Genomic DNA, 21,277 nt, shown 5'->3' with positions numbered 1-21,277 from the left:
CTATGGTGAACCCTCATTTAGTCCACTTCATTTAAAAACCTTCACCAATCTGACTGCACCCTACCTATTTTCAACTTTACCTACTGAAAACCTCCAAAACATGCCCTTGGCTTAGACCAATCTAGTCTACATATAGCACCCATTAAAAGCCACACTAGGGCTTCCCCGGTGGCGCAGTGGTTGAGAGTCCACCTGCCGATGCAGGGGACACGGGTTCGTGCCCTGGTCCGGGAAGATCCCACATGCCGCAGAGCGGCTGGGCCCGTGAGCCATGGCTGCTGAGCCTGCACATCGGGAGCCTGTGCTCCGCAACGGGAGAGGCCACAACAGTGAAAGGCCCACGTACTGCAAAAGAAAAAAAAAAAAAAAAAAAAAAAAAGCCACACTAATGCCTGCCCAAAGTCATTGTTCACACTAATCTCACTTTTCAATACAAACTCTACTTTTGAAAATTTCCCCATTTTATGAGCTTAAGTTCTTCCTCTTCCATGAAGTTTCTCCCCAAAGTCCTCTACCCCCGTTTTTCTTCTCGCTTATTTAAACATATTCAATCAGTGGTTCAGTACTACAGTGCTTACTATTGTGGGGTGAGGTCTAGCTCCCCAAAGAGATTGTTAATGCTCTTTGGCTAATACTTCCCTTAAAATGGCTAATCCAATAAATACTTACTAACTGTGTAAGTATCCCTACTATAATTTAAATATTTTAAGATAGGATGCCAAAGCCTGAAGAATGGATGTGACCTAAGTTCATTCCCAGTTCCCTGGATTTAATCACATGTACGTTCAAAACATACCTAGTGGGAACTGTACACTGAAGAAATTCTACCATCTTCTGAGCATGTTGTTTTGAGGAATAATAGAAATCCAGACCATCTTTTAAAGAAAAAAGCCATGTTAAAATAATACCACAAAGTAAGATTTTCCTCTGCTAACATGACTATACCAAAAATTCAATGCATATTTAACAATTACAATATTCTAGCCATAGCACAGCAGGAATACCGTTATCACCTAAAGGCTTGTTTGACAAAAGGATAGACAAATCCGATAAATACTAACAAAACAAGATGCCCAATTTAAATTTCAGACAAAATAAAATTAAGGTTAAAAGAAAACAATATTAAACAGAAGGATATTTTATGTAATAAATGGAACAATCTACCAAGAAGACAATAGGAATTCATCTAATAACACAGCACTGAGATGAAGGAAACAAAAACTATTAAAAAGAATAAAATTAACAAATGTTAACACACATGCAATCATTGTGGGAGACGAGTATAAGACTATCAAAACCAAAATGACCAAAAATAGGGAGGATACATAGAACTTGAAAAACCAAGTATCAAGGTTGATTTAATTGACATTGTAGAACATGGTCCCAAGAAAGACTATTATTTTCAAAAATTCATAGAATATTCATAAAATAATCACATCTAAGAATTTTAAAAATTCAATAAATTCCAAACAGCAGAAATTACTACAATGTTATCTGATCACAATGCAGTACCATTAAAAATAAGCAGCAAAGAGATAACTAAAAGCAAACTACCTGCTAAGAAATGTTTAGAGATATTCTTCCAAACAACTCAGCTAACTAGGAAGACTAAAATAACTTCGAATAGCCAAAACAATTTTGAAGGTGACCAAAGTTGTCAGGAATTTACACTTCCCAATTTCAAAACTCAATAACTTTATTGAGACAGTGAGGTACTAGTATATTAAGGATAGATTATATAGATCTACGGAACAGACTTGAGAATCCAGAAATAAACCCTTACATTTATAATCAATAAATCTTTGACAGAGGATCCAAGGCAATTCATTGGGAAAAGAATAGTCTTTTCACTAGGAAAACAGGCTATCCACATGGGAAAAGATGAATTTAGACCCTTACACCATGCACAAATATTAACTCAAAAGGGTTAGACTTAAATATAAGAGCTAAAATTATAAAACATTTGAAAGAAACAGGAGAAAATCCTTCTGATATCAATTAGACAAGAGTTCTTAAACATGACACCAAAAGCATGCTATTTAAAAAATGATAAATTAGACTTCAAAATTTAGAAGTTTCACAATTCAAAAGACACCATTTCATGCAGGCATCACACATCCTAATTTCAAAATATATTACAAGGTTACAGTAATCAAAACAGTATGGTATCGACAAAAAGACAAGTCTATAGAATCAATCCACACATACACAGTTAACTGATCTTCAACAAGTGTGCCACAAATACATGGTGGGGAAATGATAGTCTCTTCAACAAACGGCATTGGGAAAACTGGATATCCACATGCAAAAGAATGAAATTGAACTCATCTTACAAAAATCAACTCAAAACAGATTAAAAAGACTCAAATGTAAGACCTGAAACTATAGAACTTCTACGAGGAAACATACAAAAAAAGCTTCATGACACTGGTCTTGGCAATGATTTCATGGATGACACCAAAACAAAAACAAAAATAAACAACTGAGACTACATCAAACCCAAAAAGCTTCCACACGGCAAAAGAAACAATCACCACAGTGAAAGGGCAACCCTACAGAATTGGAGAAAATATTTGCAGACCATGTATCTGCAAAGGGGTTAATCTCCAAAATCTATTAGGAATTCCTACAGCTCAACAGCAAAAAAAAACTAATAACCCAATTAAGCAACAGGCAGAGGAACAAGACATTTCTCCAAAGAAGATGTGCAAATGGCAAATAGGTATATGAAAAAAGCTCAATGTTGTTAATCGTCAGGGAAATGCAAATCCAAACCACAATGAGTTTACATTTCACACCTGTCAGGACGGCTATTACCAAAAAAACCCACAAAAGACAATTAGTACTGGCGAGAACATGGAGATACTGGAACCCTTGTACACTACTACGGAGAATATAAAACTGTGCAGACACTATGGAAGATAGTCCAGATGTTCTTCAAAATATTAAAAATAGAACTACCATATAATCCAGTAATCCTATTTCTAGGTATTTATCCAAAAGAAGTGAAATCAAGATCTCCTATGTTTACTGCAGCACTATTCACTACAGCCAAGATGATGGACATTTAGGTTGTTTCCACAACAGATGAATGGTTAAAATGTGATATACACCTCCAATGGAACATTATTCAGCCTTAAAAAGGAAGGAAATTCTACAATGTACAAAAACATGGACTAACCTTGAGGACATTATGCAAAGTGAAATAAGCCAGTCACAGAAAGACAAATACTGCATGATTCTACTCATATGACGTATCTAAAATAGTCAAATTCATTGAATTAAACAGTGGAATGATGGTTGCCAGAGACGAGGGGGAAATGAGGAGTGACTAGTTAATGGGCATAAAGTTTCAGTTAAGCAAGAGATTAAGCTCTAGAGATATGCTGTATAACACTGTACTCACAGTCAACTATAATGTATTATACACTTAAAAATTTAAGAGGGTAGATTTTATGTTAAGTGTTCTTATCACAATTTTAAAAAAAGACCCCATTAAGAAAATGAAAAGATAAACTAGGAGAAAATATTTACAAATCATATGTGATAAGGGGCTTGTATCCAGTGTATATTTTAATAACTCTTACAACTTCAGACAACCCAATCAAAAACTGGGCAAAATACTTAAACAGCTATTTCACCAAAAAAGATACAGAAATGGCTAATAAGCTCATGAAAAGATAATCACCATCATTAGTCATTTGGGAAATGCAAATTAAAACCACAATGAGATACCACTTCAAATTATCCTCTAAAACGGCTATTTATAAAAAGAAACAATAGCAAGTGTTGATGAGGATATGCAGAAACTAGAACCCTAAAACACTGCTGATGGGAATATAAAATGATACAGCCACTTTGGAAACACTTTAGTGTTTCTTAAAAAGATAAATATAAATTTACCATATGACTCAGCAATTCTACACCTAGGTATGTACTCAAGAGCATCAAATAGCTGAGATACTTGGTGAGAAAAAAAAGAAATATGCAATGGGTAGTGGAAAAAGACAGCTTTAAGTACCAGCTACAGAGCCAATATGATACTCAGAAAATTTATTAAGTCTACATATTAGAAACTGAAAATAAACTAAGCTTTCAATTAATTCAAACAAAAAACTAAAGAAAGTAGAAGGGAAAAAAATTGTATAACTATGTATGGTGATGTATGTTAACTAGACTTAATAAGGTGACCATTCAGCAATATACACAAATATTCAATCAATATATTGTATACCTGAAACTAATATAATGTTTTATGTCAATTCTACAATTCTATCTCAATTAAAAAAATTTTTAAATAGAAGGATTAGTAACAAAAGCAAAAATTAAGAAAAAGTGAGACTTTCTTGATAAAACTAACTCTTTGAAAAAACTAGAATAGACAAAACTTTGGCATATCTGATGGGAACGCGGAGAGAGAGGAAGTGAAGGGAGATGAAAAAAGACAAACAACATTAGCAAAAATAAAGAAGATACAACGATAGTTATGGATGAGATTTAACACTATGATATATATACCACGTTCAATTTTATGCCAAGTATGTGAAAAGCTAGACGAAATGGTGAATTTCCTTGGAAAATGCTATTAAAATTGATTCAAGAAGCAGTATAATACCTGAAAGACTAACGTCCTAATAAAGGAGTTGAAGAGCCTTTACACCCTTTCCTCATACCAAACTGGATGGCTTACTGGGCAGGTTCTTACAAAACTTCAACATGTTGATTAACAGTATGCAGAAAGAGGGGAAAACTCCAACTGTTTCAATGTCACTAACGTAACTGATAGCATGATGGGACAGAACAGTTTAAATATAACTTTGTATGCATATGTATCAGATAGAAATCTCAACAAATATTCTATTTAGGGGTGAAACACAGAAAGATGGTAATGCCTGATACATTACCACTCAATGCTATTCTCCACTCCTAGCCAAAGGGGAAAAAAAGAGGGAATAATACTGCAAAGGAAGAAATAAAACTATCATTGTGTACAGACAATAATTTACCTAGTAAATTATCATGAATATATGACACAAGAATATAATGTAAACTATTAGTGATTAAGAAATTTCAGAAAGATCAACATACAAAATCAAGTTTTCCAAAATACTAGCAATGATCACTTAGAAAATATAATGAAAACAGTTGCCATCCACAATAATAAGAAGCATAGAATAGTCCAAAAAAACTAGAAACATTCAAAATCTTCACAATGAAAACAATAACATGTCACTGAAATACAGAAAAGAACTAAATAAACATGATTATGCACCAGGCACAGTTCTAAGTGCTTTACACAAATTATTTAATCCTCACTATAATCCTATGAGGTAGTGTTATTATCATCCTCTCTATTCTATTAATGGGAAAACTGAGGCTCAGAGAAGTTAAATATCTTGCCTAAGGTCACACAGCAAAAAACTAGTGGGACACAGATTCAAATTCACAAAACTTGGTTCCAAAATCCATGCTCTTACTCACTATCAACCAAGGTTTACAAAAGAATTAATAAAAGGGCACATACTATAAAGTATAATTTACATACTGTAATAAAAGCAATGGGACAAAATAAACCAGAACTGAGCCATGTGTACAAAGGAATTTAGTATATATAAGAAAGGAGATATTTCAAATCAGTGGGGAAAGGACAGACTACTTGGTAGGTAAGTATTGAGACAATGCAAGTTAACTTTCTGGGAAAAACTCTTACCAGGTAAGATTAAAGATCCAAAAGTAAAACAGAAATTTACTTTCTAAAAATATCTTTGGAGTATAAAAAACTTTCCTATGTAAGACAGAAAGTCATAAGCCATAGCTATACAAAACTAAAAAATGAAAAATTTAGGGCTTCCCTGGTGGCGCAGTGGTTGAGAGTCCGCCTGCTGACGCAGGGGACACGGGTTCGTGCCCCGGTCCGGGAAGATCCCACATGCCGCGGAGCGGCTGGGCCTGTGAGCCATGGCTGCTGAGCCTGTGCGACTGGAGCCTGTGCTCCACAAAAGGAGAGGCCACAACAGTGAGAGGCCCGCGTACCACAAAAAAAAAAGAAAAAGAAAAAAAAATTTAGATGATAAAAGATATGAGACATTGTTAAGAAAGTATCTGCTCTCTCAGGCTCACACTCAAACACATGCTCTGCATGCTCCTCTCTCTCTATATGTAATAATACACACACGTAATGAGATTGATATACTAAATAACAGACACAAAATATGTAAGGAAAAAACAGATATATGCAGAACAGACAATTCACATTAGATAAACATAAATGACCAGTACATATGAAAATGTTAACCCTCATTAGTAATCAAGGAAATGAAAATAAAAACAAGATGCCTTTATTCTCTTCATCAGAACAGCAAAACTTAGAAAGTCCAATACAATCTTATGCAGTGTTGGCAAGTGTTTGGAAAAACAGAAATTCTCACAAGTGATTGGACTGTAAGCTGGCACCATTTTGGAAAACAATCTAGCAGCACATATATAAAATTTAACATTTGCATACTTTTGCCTAGTAATTTCAATTCCTGAACTCAGTCCCACAGAAAAACCACTATGCACAAACATAAGGATGTTTATTACAGCACTGTTTGTAGCAACAAAAAAACTAGAGCATCTTGTAAACCAGTTAATAGGAAACAACTAAACAATTAAAAACATACTGATTAACAAATACACAACCATAGTGGTTAAAAATAATAAAATAGGATTATATGCAATGACGTGGAAACATTTCTAAATATATTAAGATGGCAAGTCACAGAATATTACAGAACAGTCTCATATATGAGGGAAAACCAATGCTATCACAATTCATATACAGAGTACACATTGTAATACCTTGTTTTAAGGGGCTACATCTGGGAATAACAAGTGGATAAATGGGACAGAGGTCCTTTATTCATATATACTTCTGTTTAAATTTTTACAATTGTTATGATTTTAAAAACAAAGTTACAAACACACAAGCAAACAAACAAAAGATTCATTTACATCAAATCAAGAACCAGTAGCGGGAAAAAAAGTAGATTAATTCCTCTGGATGAAAAAAAGGATTGTTAAACTTCCAGCATTTTTGATTTTTAAAGTGACTGCAAAGGTATGTACCAGAATGTATCCAAGTGTTTTGCTACAAAAAATTCTGTGTAAGGACATTTCTGCCCTGGTGATGAACGATAATCAGAGTTTTCTGCTTCCTTTGCTAGAATATTAGGATCCCCTAATCCCCAAAAGTTACTCAAAACAAAGTTACTCAGAACAAAGGTGTATTTTTGCCTGATGGCTAGCCACAAATATCCAGGCACCATGTTAAACAGGCTGCAAAGTACCTTCCCCACAATAAGTATTCAGTAAACTATGTTTTACAAATTTAGACTGTTAACCTTATAGTGGTAATGCACTCAAATCAGATACAAAGCTTAAAAGATTTTCTCCAGGTGACATAACTGATATTCATTTCTTCCCATTTAAGGACCTAAAATCACACTTCTAATTACTTTCCTCAAGACATATGAGATAAATGACTAACAGATCAGTAAGTAACAGAGGAGCTTACACTTGTAAAATAAGTAGTACAAGAATTTGGTCATTCCTTCAAGAATAGCTATCTCTAAACCTGTACTTTAACAACCAGGAAAATTATACACATGTCCTACAACTAAAAATATTAACTTTTAGCAAGAGACTTAAGAGTTTGCTAAAGAATATTTATTTTTTCTATTATTAAAGAAATATTTATCCATCAGCTAGTATATAAAAGTGTGCTACATCAATAGTAAGTGCTAAGACAGAACACGCTGTGAGGAGCCATTATGAAATTACACATTTTTAAATTCCATCTTCAAGAAATCTAATTATATCATTTGTATATCACTATTTATTATTACTGAGTTTAGCCTTTTGATTTAATGTATCCAGCACAAATGCCGCTAGGCATATGAAAAACAAAAATATTACACAGATCTCAACTCACAGATCTCAAAACTAATTTTCTTTCAATCAGAAAACTGACCTCTACATAAAATAAGTTTTTGACGAATTTCTATCATACCACTTTACATTCTATTAATGTAGTTACTGGTTTACTCATCTGGTAGCTATTTCGTGTAAATTTCAATTAAAAATTCAGCTCCCCAGTTGCACTAACCACATTTCAAATATTCAATAGCTACATATGGCTATTGAATATTTGATTTTTTTCTTCCTAACAGAAATTTCTTTTGGACAGTACTATTCTAGATACTATCAGTAAAGATAAAAGACGCCTTAGGATAGCTGCAATAAAATTCTGACATCATTTCAAATGCTTTAAATTTTAACTCACCATGAATGTCTTTGATACGAAGTGTATTCTGGTACATGCCATATTTCAAAATCAACTGTTCCAGATAGTAGAAAGTTTTTTTGTGCAAAGTCTAAACATAAATGCATTATTGGATTAATAAATGAAATGCAAAAAAAAGCCATCTACAGATATAGGACACTGATTTTTAAAACAAAAACAACCTTTAAAGATTATCTAAAATGTGGCAGTGATCTCTTTCTAAAGGTGAATGCCCCAGAGACCTGGAATATCCCTACTGCCTGAACGATTTGGAAAGAGGGGAAAGGAGAAAGTTTTACTCGCAATTTATAACCGACAAAGATGAAATACAAGATGGAGGATTCACACATCATCTTTCTCTCATTACCTTTTGCCTGACTTGAACCACAGCCTTCCAGAAATCCTTAGCTTCCACTCTGTGGCAATCTCCACACATCTGGGGCTGAACTACATAATCCACCACAAACACTTGCTGAAGGATAGCACCATTCATCACCTGACAAAGAAAACCATCACACTCTTTCATTCTTTCCTTTCTGTTTAATAACATAGCTTTCTTAAAAGAAGATCCTTCAATATTTAACTTAAAATCTTCTTCCATGAATGCTTTGAGGAAATCAACAACAAATGAGTTACATTTAAAATCCTAAGTCATACTATTTCAAGAAAGATATATAGGTTTAATCCATAGGATTTATTAGATTAACATTTCAAATTTACCTTTAGTTGAAGTGTTGTAAGGATATTTTTTGAAGAATTTTCATAGCTATATATTCATGTATATGCATGTGTGTGTCTTCCTTAGGAGACCAAGAAAACTCTCAAAAAAGAAGACATTCCTTAATTTAATTGTCCCCAAACATAGGCAATCATCAGAAATCACCTGGGAAGCTTTAATAGATTCCTGGATCTTACATCCAATTGAATCCAGTTTGATTCAGTCACTGTGAGTCAACTGATCAGCCAAGTTTGAGAAGCACTGCCTTAGCTCATGTTTTTACTTCAATCTTATTCCAAATAAAAATGACTTTGAGAAGATTAACTTAGCCCACTATCATGAACAATGGCTGCTTACTATCAACCTGATCATCTGTGCAGATGATCCAAAAGAAAACAAAGGGTTAAAATTAAGAGTGCATTTGTTTCCTTTTAAGCTGTTCAAGTCATAATATAATTTACCAATAGCCCCTCATTTTCCTACCTATACTTTTTTTTTTACATCTTTATTGGAGTATAATTGCTTTACAATGGTGTGCTAGTTTCTGCTTTATAACAAAGTGAAGCAGTTACACATATACATATGTTCCCATATTTCTTCCCTCTTGCGTCTCCCTCCCTCCCACCCTCCCTATCCCACCCTTCCAGGGGGTCACAAAGCACCGAGGTGATCTCCCTGTGCTATGCGGCTGCTTCCCACTACCTACCTTACATTTGGTAGTGTATATATGTCCATGCCGCTCTCGCTTTGTCACAGCTTACCCTTCCCGCTCCCCATATCCTCAAGTCCATTCTCTAGTAGGTGTCTTTATTCCTGTCTTACCCCTAGGTTCTTCATGACATTTTTTTTTCTTAAATTCCATATACATGCGTTAGCATACAGTATTTCTTTCTCTTTCTGACTTACTTCACTCTGTATGACAGACGCTAGGTCTATCCACCTCATTACAAATAGCTCAATTTCGTTTCTTTTTATGGCTGAGTAATATTCCATTGTATATATGTGCCACATCTTCTTTAGCCATTCATACGATGATGGACACTTAGGTTGTTTCCACCTCCGGGCTACTGTAAATAGAGCTGCAATGAACATTTTGGTACATGACTCTTTTTGAATTATGGTTTTCTCACAGTATATGCCCAGTAGTGGGATTGCTGGGTCATATGGTAGTTCTGTTTGTAGTTTTTTAAGGAACCTCCATACTGTTCTCCACAATGGCTGTACTAATTCACATTCCCACCAGCAGTGCAAGAGTGTTCCCTTTTCTCCACACCCACTCCAGCATTTATTGTTTCTAGATTTTTTTTTTTTTTTTTTTTTTTATGCGTTACGCGGGCCTCTCACTGTTGTGGCCTCTCCCGTTGCGGAGGACAGGCTCCGGACGCGCAGGCTCAGCGGCCATGGCTCACGGGCCCAGCCTCTCCGCGGCATGTGGGATCTTCCCAGACCGGGGCACGAACCCGTGTCCCCTGCATCGGCAGGCGGACTCTCAACCACTGCGCCACCAGGGAAGCCCCATGTTTCTAGATTTTTTGATGATAGCCATTCTGACTATGCGTGAGGTGATACTTCATTGTAGTTTTGATTTGCATTTCTCTAATGATTAATGATGTTGAGCATTCTTTCATGTGTTTGTTGGCAGTCTATATACTTTCTTTGGAGAAATGTCTATTTAGGTCTTCTGCCCATTTTTGGATTGGGTTGTTTGTTTTTTGTTATTGAGCTGCATGAGCTGCTTATAAATTTTGGACATTAATCCTTTGTCAGTTGGTTCATTTGCAAATATTTTCTCCCATTCTGAGGGTTGTCTTTTGGTATTTTTTATGGTTTCCTTTGCTGTGCAAAAGCTCTGAAGTTTCATTAGGTCCCATTTGTTTATTTTTGTTTTTATTTCCTTTTCTCTAGGAGGGGGGTCAAAAAGGATCTTGCTGTGATTTATGTCATAGTGTTCTGCCTATGTTTTCCTCTAAGAGTTTGATAGTTTCTGGCCTTACATTTAGGTCTTTAATCCATTTTGAGCTTATTTTTGTGTATGGTGTTAGGGAGTGATCTAATCTCATACTTTTGCATGTACCTGCCCAGTTTTCCCAGCACCACTTATTGAAGAGGCTGTACATTCACTGTACAATCCACTGTACATTCCTGCCTCCTTTATCAAAGATAAAGTGACCATATGTGCGTCGGTTTATCTCTAGGTTTTCTATCCTGTTCCACTGATCTATCTTTCTGTTTTTGTGCCAGTACCATACTGTCTTGATTACTGTAGCTTTGTAGTATAGTCTGAAGTCAGGGAGCCTGATTCCTCCAGCTCCATTTTTCGTTCTCAAGATTGCTTTGGCTATTCGGGGTCTTTTGTGTTTCCATACAAATTGTGAAACTTTTTGTTCTAGCTCTGTGAAAAATGCCAGTGGTAGTTTGATAGGGATTGCATTGAATCTGTGGATTGCTTTGGGTAGTAGAGTCATTTTCACTATGTTGATTCTTCCAATCCAGGAACATGGTATATCTCTCCATCTATTTGTATCATCTTTAATTTCTTTCATCAGTGTCTTATAATTTTCTGCATACAGGTCTTTTGTCTCCTTATCCTACCTATACTTTAAACCATGCTGAGAAAATTATGTATAGCTTACCTCTTTCTGAATAGTTAGTTTAACCTTAAGTCTCTTAGAATGGGGCTCAGTCCAAACAAAGCTTGCATCTACAAGCCGTACCTTCAACAAAACACAAACAAAAAGAAACGTCAGTTCCCCTCTGAGGAGAAAAGAAATTAGAGAATAACTCATTAATAAACAGATTTCATAGATGCTTAAGGAATCCATGATTAATCTACCCAACATCACCAGTTTAAAAAAAAAAGATATCATCAGAGGTATGGCAACAAAAACAGCAAATAAAGGGAAAATCTAATGACTATATTAATGAAACTGGTATAATTCAAGCAAAAATTAAAATACTTGCATAGAAAAAAACTCCTTTCCCCTAAAAACAGTATAGTTTTTTGAATGGAAATTACACTTTTTAAAAGAAAACAAAGACCTGATGACCTCATCATCTACTAGAAATCTCATGAACAAAGGTTTCTACTTTTATTATTCTCACTATAATATGTATGTGGCTTAAAAAAAAAAAAGAATGAACATTCATTACAAGGAGTCTCATGCACCGAATACTGAATCCACAATGCTAACTCACTGCTAAATCAGCAGAGGCCAGAAACAGTTTGCCATATGTGACAAATTGAATGTAGCTCAATATGGCTAAAATGGGTGTTTTGAGGAAGTGGGTGGGAGAACAAAAATGGAGGTTGTTTCAATAATTTGGGCAGGAGTTGTAGTTGACCTGAACTGAGGGGTCGGAAATAACAGCAGCAGAAAGATCCAAGCCAAGAGCTATTTAGGAGATAAAATCTATAGGATTTAATAATAACTGGATATGGGAAGGAAGAAAAGAAGATTCTAGAATGATGGTCAAGTATCCAGCTTGGGCATCTAGGTAACACTATTTTTCTGACACAAATAAAAAACAGATTAAATGGGGAGGAATGTGCTATATTTGGTTTCAGACATTTAAGTTTAAGAGGATTTATCTAAGATACCCAAGTGAAGCTGTTCAGTGGATAGTGAGATATCTATTTGGTCTGGAGCTCTATGGAGAAATCTGAGCTGTAGATAACAGATTTGGGAGACAAGAGCAGGCAGATAAGTTTATCAAGACCTTTCTGGTAAGAACTAGATAAGCTAGTATAGGTACAGCCGTCCAGAGTAAAACCCTCCTCATTCTACTGGTTCCCTAAAGCAAAGCCTAGTAGTCAACAAGCGACACCAGGTACAGAGGGTGACAGAGAGCTTCTTATTCCCTCAGCCTCCACCTGCATTCCCCATTCCTCAGCCTCACCACACCATCTGTCCTCAGACAACCAGGACTAATCCATCTTATGGAGCCCTTTAATTCTTCTTTACCATTACCTCAGTCACTCCCCCATCTCCCACACTCCAATCTCCATATGGTTCCACATATGCCCTTTTCTTTTTTTTTTTTTTGCAGTACGCGGGCCTCACCGTTGTGGCCTCTCCCATTGCGAAGCACAGGCTCCGGACGCGCAGGCTCAGTGGCCATGGCTCACGGGCCCAGCCGCTCCGCGGCATGTGGGATCTTCCCAGACTGGGGCACAAACCTGTGTCCCTTGCATCAGCAGGCGGACTCTCAACCACTGCACCACCAGGTAAGTCCACATATGCCCTTTTCTATCCCATCTAACACTCCTCCCCAAATCCTGAAAACCTTTTACTGGCCTCTGGAATTCAACATTCACTAACAACAAAACTTCCAAAATCCTCAATCTCTTTCCTGAACATTCCCTTCACCTTCTAGATCTCCTAATTATATATATTGCTCTCCCTGCAGCTAATTAGAAGTAATGACTGATTTTTTTTCTCATCTTCTCAAACTTTTATCATTAAAGGATCCCAGGATTCAGTCCTGAAATTTCTCCCTTTCTCTAAACTCTCTAGGAAATCTCATCTAATATTGTAGCTTTAAATACCATCACACCCAAAATTTATTATCTCTGGTCTGGACCACTCCCTTGCTCATTTATCCAGCTCCCCACTATTTCTACTTCCATGTCTAATGGACATCTAAGCACCACTTTGAGATGAGCTTTGATCTCTCCTGCCTGACCTGCTCCTCATTTTTTTTAAATTTTATTTATGTATTTATTATTTATTTTGGCTGTGTCAGGTCTTAGTTGTGGCATGCGGACTCTTAGCTGCTGCACTCATGCGGGACCTAGTTCCCTGACCAAGGATTCAACCTGGGCCCCTTGCATTGGGAACAAGGAGTCTTACCCACTGGACCACCAGGGAAGTCCCCTGACCTGCTCCTCTTAAAGCCTTTCCTACTTCACTATCAGTAACTCCCTCCTCTGGCTGATCAAGTTAAGACCCATGGAAGTCACCCTTGACTATTCCAACTCATAAACATATATCCAGCTTCATGAGTAACATCCTACTGACTACCTTCAAAATACAGCCAGAACCTGTCCACTTCTCACTTCCTCTACTACTGATCCAAGTATCATTTCTCATGATTACTACAAGCGCTTCCTAAAGGTGCCCATGCCCCTCACATCTATTCTAAACACAGCCAGAAGGAAGCTGATAAACTGTAAATCATTCATCTCACTATTCTGCCCTATACCCTGTATACCAGCGGTCCCCAACCTTCCAACCTTTCTGGCACCAGGTACCGGTTTTGCAGAAGGCAATTTTTCCACAGACGGGGGTGGGGGGTGGGGCGGTTGTTCAGGTGGTAATGCCAGCAATGGGGAGCAACGGGGAGCAGCAGATGAAGCTTTGCTCGCTCACCCACCCCCGCTGCTCACCTCCTGCTATGCGGCTCAGTTCCTAACAGGGCACCGACCAGTACCTGTCCGCGACCTGAGGGATGGGGACCCCTGCTCTATACCCACTATACTCAGAGTAAAAACCAGGCCTCAAAAGGGCCTACAAGGCCTGACCTACTGACTTTCCATGCCTTCCCTGGCTTCATCCCCAATTACTTTTCCCTCCCCACTCCACTCTAACCACACAGGTATTCTCCCACCTTTGGCCTCTACACTTGTTTTGTCTACCCATAATGCTCTTCTCCTCCAGATTGTGGCTCCCTCCTCTACTGCCTTTAATGTTTATTCAAGTATCACCTTATCAATGAGGCCTCCCCTAACCATTCTATTTTAAATTGCAACTCTTCCCTGCACAGTTCTGGCTTTTTCCTCCACAGAATTTATACCTCTTAATATACCTATTTATTTTGTTCATTGACTACTCTACACCCTCCCCTTCAACTAAAATAAAAGCTCTCTAAGACAGGGATTTCGTCTCTCTCATTCACTTCCATATCCCTAACACCAAAAGTAGATTGGCACAGAGTTGAGTTAATAAACATCTGTTGAATGCTAATGAATTATTAATGAACATCTGACAAAAGCCTGAAGTATGAAAACAAAAGACCAAATTACACAAAAACTGACTCCAGGAGAAAAAAAAAAAAAAAACTAAGACAAATCAGGGAACAGAAGGAAAGTAAAAAACAATAACAGCATATTATTAAACCTTCAGAAATATTCAACAGACTGTATCAAGAACATTAAAAACTCTAAACTTAAAATATTACTCCTGAAAGAAAATTAATACAAAAACTGGAAGATAAAGGAAACTGTCAGGAACACAGGAAAAAAAAGATTAAAAACAATACAAGGGCAAAAAGGCAAAGCTTTCAGCTAGTAGGGCCAACATTTGATTGATACAAATTCCAGGGAGAAAAAACAAGGAAAATAAAGGGAAAAACTTCAAGGAACTCTTACATGTAATTTTATCAGAGTTTTAAGAGAATCTGAAGCTCGACAAACCAAAAAAGCCATTTCAATTACAAATATACCTGGTGGAAATAAGTCATAAAGTTTAGCATAAATAAAACTGAAAGTGTTATGTAGAGCGCCTAACTACACTAACAAACCCTATTTGTTTTTTGAAGATGTTTATACCCTGACTTTAAGTAATAGGCACAAATATTTTCTTTCCAGAGCAGTAACAAAAAATTTTTTAAAACCGAATACCGGGGCTTCCCTGGTGGCGCAGTGGTTGAGAATCTGCCTGCCAATGCAGGGGACAGGGGTTCGAGCCCTGGTCTGGGAGGATCTCACATGCCGCAGAGCAACTAGGCCCGTGAGCCACAACTACTGAGCCTGCGCGTCTGGAGCCTGTGCTCCTCAACAAGAGAGGCCGTGATAGTGAGAGGCCCGCGCACCGCGATGAAGAGTGGTCCCTGCTTGCCGCAACTAGAGAAAGCCCTCACACAGAAACGAAGACCCAACACAGCCATAAATAAATAAATAAAAATTTAAAAAAAAAAAAAAAAAAAAAAAAAAACCGAATACCATAGCCCTAATACTATAGCCTCCAAATTATGTTTAGCAATGGCTTTATATAAACATTTTCAGTAAAGATTATTGCACATAAGAGGTTCTCAAATAATGAATGAAAAAAATTTGATTCTAAAGCAAAAAGATTTTCATTTCCATTAAAAAAGAATATATACAACTTTAAAAATGAAAACAGCATTTGTAGTAGTGTGCTTACCAACAGTAGCATTTAGTAGTTATTTTGGAAAATCTACTCAAACAAGGATTATCTGAAAATGAGAGATTAAACACTTAAACACACACACACACACACACACACACACACACACACACACACACACACACACAGAACCCCCCCACAAAAACTGATTTTAGCTATTTGACCTACCTTACTCAGAGGGGCTTTGATTTTTTTCAAACATAAAGCAAGAAGTTCCCTAGATTCTAATGCACATTGTACCCAAGTTCCTGGTGGCTGGAAATATCTGAGAGAAAATATATTGAAATTCAGGATCTCTCAGAAATAAAAAAAATTTCCATGTGAATATGCAGACGTAACAATGATTATTAAATTAATAATACCCAAGGTTGATCTGAGGCACTTAACCAAAATATATTTTAGAAGTTCCAGAAAACTTTCAGTTAGACAAGTAATTTAGTTAAAAAGATAAAATTCTGAGTATTTGAAAAAGTCAATCTGAAATAACTTATTAAAAGGTCTTATTACTTCAAGCACCAATAAGCATTCCAGTGAGGATGACAAAATGCCCCAATGTTCCTTGAAGCTATACTTTGAAACAGGTGAAAAAATCACCTCCAAATAGCATTAAAATGGTTTACAATGTACATCTAAAATGCTTAAGAACTGCTTATTTCTCACACACAAAAAAGGTAAATTAGTACCTAATACTATGTATCAATAATATCTCAGACTATTTATCTACTTCAAAGTCCCTTTTCAAATTTTAAATTGTAAAATTTTAAATCTTATATAAAACCTGACTAAATTAAAATTGAAATCCTTTATGTATGTACTTTAAGTTTTTTAGCCCAGTCAGCTCAGGACTTAGGACAGTGCCTAGCATACAGCAAATGCTCAATAAATTAATACTTCTAAATGTATCATGTGAATGCTTTTTTTTCCTTACTTGTTAAGTAAATAGTCTGATTTTCACTTTTAAAGTTTCACTGAAAAAAATTATTTATATAGGTCCCTTTGTTATAAGCATGTTTTTGGAGTTAGAAAGGGCTTCGTATATCATCTAATAAAGCCCCTTCATTCTGATGAGAAAATTAAGGCTTAGAGAGGTGAAGTGGCCAAGAGTATCAAAGAGCTAGTTTGTGAGAAATTCAAGATAAACTGGGTCTCCTGATTCTTTGTCCAGTGTTTTTTTTCCACCGATGCTCTTAAGCGTAGCGAATATTTATTATAGATTAATCCTCACACCTGCCAAGCTTACAAACTATAAACTCCCTGAAACAGTACACAAGTTTCATGTCTTTGTTTTAATGTATTTTTCTGGGAAGATGCAGTTTTTAAATTCTTAAAGGGATTCATGAACCCCTCCCTCCCAAAAAAGTTAAGAGCCACTAGAGTCCTAACCCATTTGGGAAATCACAGGCATATAATTTTATGGGTAGTTTCAATGGGTAGTTTTGTATTACTCAATGGCCTCCTAGACATAAGCTGTTCATGCCAACGACTAAAGAAAACATAAAAGGAATAAAACATTAACTTTCAGTAGAAGTCTGCCTTAAAATCCAGTCTTCATTTCAGACCATCCTAGATATGATATACTGAGCTGTTTTTCCATCAGCTATAGTCATTTTAGTTACATGGGAAGATTAATACATGATTTTTAATTTAAAACACACCACTAAATTACTTAAAAAATAAGGTGCTTTTTATCATACATGGCTTCTAAATGACTGAAGCGGAAAACAAAAGCTTCATGGTAATTAATAGTAATATGTCTTTAAAATCTGCTCTCACCCTTAAAAACATAAACTTGTATCTATTAATTGTATACACCAAACCTATTAATCTCTTAACAGAAAAAGAACAGATTCAAATACCTTTGCACTAACTTTACCAAATTAGCAGAGAAAAATAGAAAAGAACACTACAAAATTGCTAATTCTAAAATCTCTAACTAGGCCAACATAAATAAAACTTAAATCTCAATTACATGCACTTTATTACATGTATCTTATCGCATGTATTTTTAAAGGATGGAAAGAGTATCATGTCTAGTGATTCACTATTATGTGAGTGTCATAACCCTAGGTGTACTGGGAACACAAAATGTTTAAGAATCATTGCCGTTATCCAAAATGAAAGTTCTATTACCTCTGATGTCCACTATGGTAACCACCAGGCACATGTGACTACTGAGGACTTGAAATGTGGGTAGCAGACAGAACTGAATACTTAATTTTATTACATTTTAATTACTTTAAACTTAAAAAGCCACATATGGCCAATGGCTGATGCCAATCTAGAAGAATGTACAGTGAATATCTTAACACTCTTAAAATATTGTCAGTATATCCTGGTGGCTCTCCCACATACAAATTTCAACTTTAAGCAGGATAAAATAGTACGACACCGTACCTCTGGCACTGTTTGCAGAAAGATACAGAGACTTGTTTCGGAATGCCTTGGCTGATATCTACTTTACTTCGCAGACAAGCCACACAAATATTGGCAGGATTTGGACTGATCGGGACACCGCAATCGCAGCACAAGCTTAAATAAACAAAGCATACGTTTTTCAAATTAGATTTCATAAGTGCACAGGTTAAATTAAAAAACTATCAAACAGGGAGTAGCAGATACAAACTATAATACTATATATAAAAGAGATAAACAACAAGGTCCCACTGTATAGCACAGGTAACTATATTCAATAACCTGTAATAAACAATAATGGAAAAGAATATAAAAAATATATATATATATAACTGAATCACATTGCTGTACACCACAAACTAACACAACACTGAAAAATTAACTATACTTCAACAAAAAATAATAATAAAAAAACAAACAAACCAAAGCCTTCAAGTTAGGCCATAATATCTCTGCCCTTTTTAAAAAACTGACTTCAAAGATGCAGTAGATTAAAAAACCTTGGATTATTGAGGCGAAAAAAAACCAAGGATGGCCGCAATTCCAAAAAGCCTCAAAATATGGCCGATGTACAAAGGGTCTAGAGAGGCGAAATAACTGCTAATAGTAATCATCAGACAGCTTTAGAGTCCAAAGGCAAATTTTTTTTTAAGCCTCAGTATAGCACAGGGACTGCCAAAATGTAAACATTAACCCAAAGGAGAAAAATTTTTGGAGGATGGAAAGAGTATCATGTCTAGTGACTCACTATGATGGGAGTGTCATAACCCTAGGTGTACTGGGAACACAAAATGTTTAAGAATCATTGACGTTACCCAGAATGAAAGTTCTATAACCTCTGATGTCCACTATGGTAACCACCAGGCAAATGTGACTACTGAGGACTTGAAATGTGGGTAGTAGACAGAACAAATGAATACATAATTTTATTACATTTTAATTACCTTAAATTTAAAAGTCAATGGCTGATGCCAACCTAGAAGAATGTACAGTGAATATTTTAACATTCTTAAACCAGTATTTACTACCACAAACTTCCCAGCGAAAAATGAACTCGTTTTTCTCAGGAAACAAGGCTTTTCATTTTTCCCACTTAAGACAAAAGAATCCCTCCGACCCCACCCCGCAAAGAAAAGCTTTCCCCACAGTAAGTTTCAAAGAGTCACTTTTAACATTTTTAAACTTAAGAGGGATGGGGGAAAAGGGACGCGACTCACATGTGTCCAGGTGTGTGCTTCACGGGTTCTGTCATATACTCCATTTTTCTGTATATCCTGATTTTAAAAAGAGAGAGAATAGTAAGATTTAAGACATCTGTTACTCATCTTCCTTCTGCCTCTCTGAATAAGGCAGCCAAGCCTCGTAAAGCCGCAAATAAGAAAAACCAATTCCACCTGGAACCTTTGGAAGAAGTAATTTCTTTAATAACACAAAGAAGCGAATTCCGGAGGTTCCCGTCTGCAAGACCCTCGAGCCACTAAACTGCGCGCTGACCTCAGGCGGCACCTGGGCGCCAACCCCGGCGAACCCAAGGAGGGGCCAGAGGGGGCCGGGCCCTCACCGGACACCCCACGCCCTCACCGCTGCCCTCACCGTGCCTCGAACCTCACTGTAAGAGTCCGCGGGCGGTGTCACCGCACCTGCGGGCCACCCACCCACCCCACTCCGACCCCGCACCCCGCGGGTGAGGCCTCACGCGGGCTCCCGCCGGCGGCACACACGCTGCGCGCACGCGGCCCGAGGTAGCCCGAGCCCAGGGAGTCTGTCCCCCTCTCTCCTTAGGGACCCCGCACGACTGCAAGCCGGGTCTCGGCCCCCAGAACCTACTTAGCGCCTCTGGGCCAGACTCTGGCCAGATGTGCCGAAAAACCGCAACAGGACCAGCTCCTACCGCCTAGTCAGCTGCCACCACAGCTGACTCCAGTACACTGAAGATCTCGCGAGAGAATAGCTCGAAATCTCGCGGGCCGACAGCGCGAATCACAGCGGCGTGTGGGGGACCGAGAAAGGGGAGGGTGCTGGCGAGCGGAGGGCGGAGAGGGCGGGGCGGGGCGGAGGCCAGGCTGGTGGAAAAGATGAGGGAGAGAAGGCAGCGGGTTCTCTGGGTCTCTCGTCCTATGGCGCCTGAGACTCACACAGACTTTACAACTCTTCTATTTGGTTATCGTCCTTCCCGATCTTCTTGGCCAGAGTTCACTCAGAGCCACTTTTTAGATACCCCTATTGGGAGCTTGCTTCTTGTTTAAATGATTATATAAAAGTTATCTATAAACGGTACCACGTTGGACAAAAATTACAGTAACTTCCATCGAGGGCAGTGCCTTTGTCTATTTTGTTCGCCGTTATATGCCTAATGCCTGCCACATCCTAACTGCTCCAAGGAATATTTGTTGAATAGATGAAAGAAATGTAAGAAATAACTATTTGTGAAGAAGTCTATGTTATTTTCAGACCACTCTATTAGAATGTGTTTCCCCATAGCGCACTTAATATTTCCTTATGACTTTATACCTTGATCCTAGAGCAGCTCAGAAAGAGTCTAATCACTTTCTTATGACAGAATTTCAAATATTTGAAGAGTGCAACCATATTCTTTTTCTGTCTTCTCACCCCAAATTTCAAGAAATAAGCAAGGTCGCCTTATAGAAGGTCATGAAAGAAGGCCTCCCATTTCTTGCG

At 37.2% G+C, this 21,277-nt stretch overlaps 1 protein-coding gene across 2 annotated transcripts in view; it reads right to left on the bottom strand.

Annotated features, from left to right (window-relative positions):
• NMD3 (NMD3 ribosome export adaptor) overlaps window positions 1–20,546 on the bottom strand; it is a 77,009-nt gene extending 56,463 nt beyond the window's left edge. For both annotated transcript variants that reach the window (XR_004349730.1, XM_032630868.1), the window contains exons 1-8: window positions 20,426–20,546; window positions 19,816–19,872; window positions 18,581–18,715; window positions 16,355–16,451; window positions 11,675–11,755; window positions 8,691–8,819; window positions 8,324–8,414; window positions 797–875 (exon numbers count right to left, since the gene is read on the bottom strand). Coding sequence is in view for 1 of the 2 variants with exons in the window: in XM_032630868.1 (XP_032486759.1) it covers window positions 797–875; window positions 8,324–8,414; window positions 8,691–8,819; window positions 11,675–11,755; window positions 16,355–16,451; window positions 18,581–18,715; window positions 19,816–19,859 (656 nt within the window). In the remaining variant the exon portion in view is untranslated. The remainder of the gene's footprint in view (window positions 1–796; window positions 876–8,323; window positions 8,415–8,690; window positions 8,820–11,674; window positions 11,756–16,354; window positions 16,452–18,580; window positions 18,716–19,815; window positions 19,873–20,425) is intronic.
• Between the last annotated feature and the right edge of the window lie 731 nt (window positions 20,547–21,277).

The sequence above is a fragment of the Phocoena sinus genome, chromosome 4 (genome assembly GCF_008692025.1).
Source record: "Phocoena sinus isolate mPhoSin1 chromosome 4, mPhoSin1.pri, whole genome shotgun sequence".
Classification (NCBI taxonomy): domain Eukaryota; kingdom Metazoa; phylum Chordata; class Mammalia; order Artiodactyla; family Phocoenidae; genus Phocoena; species Phocoena sinus.
The sequence above is the reverse complement of the archived record's forward strand: the minus strand, read 5'-3'. Positions and strand labels throughout refer to the sequence as shown.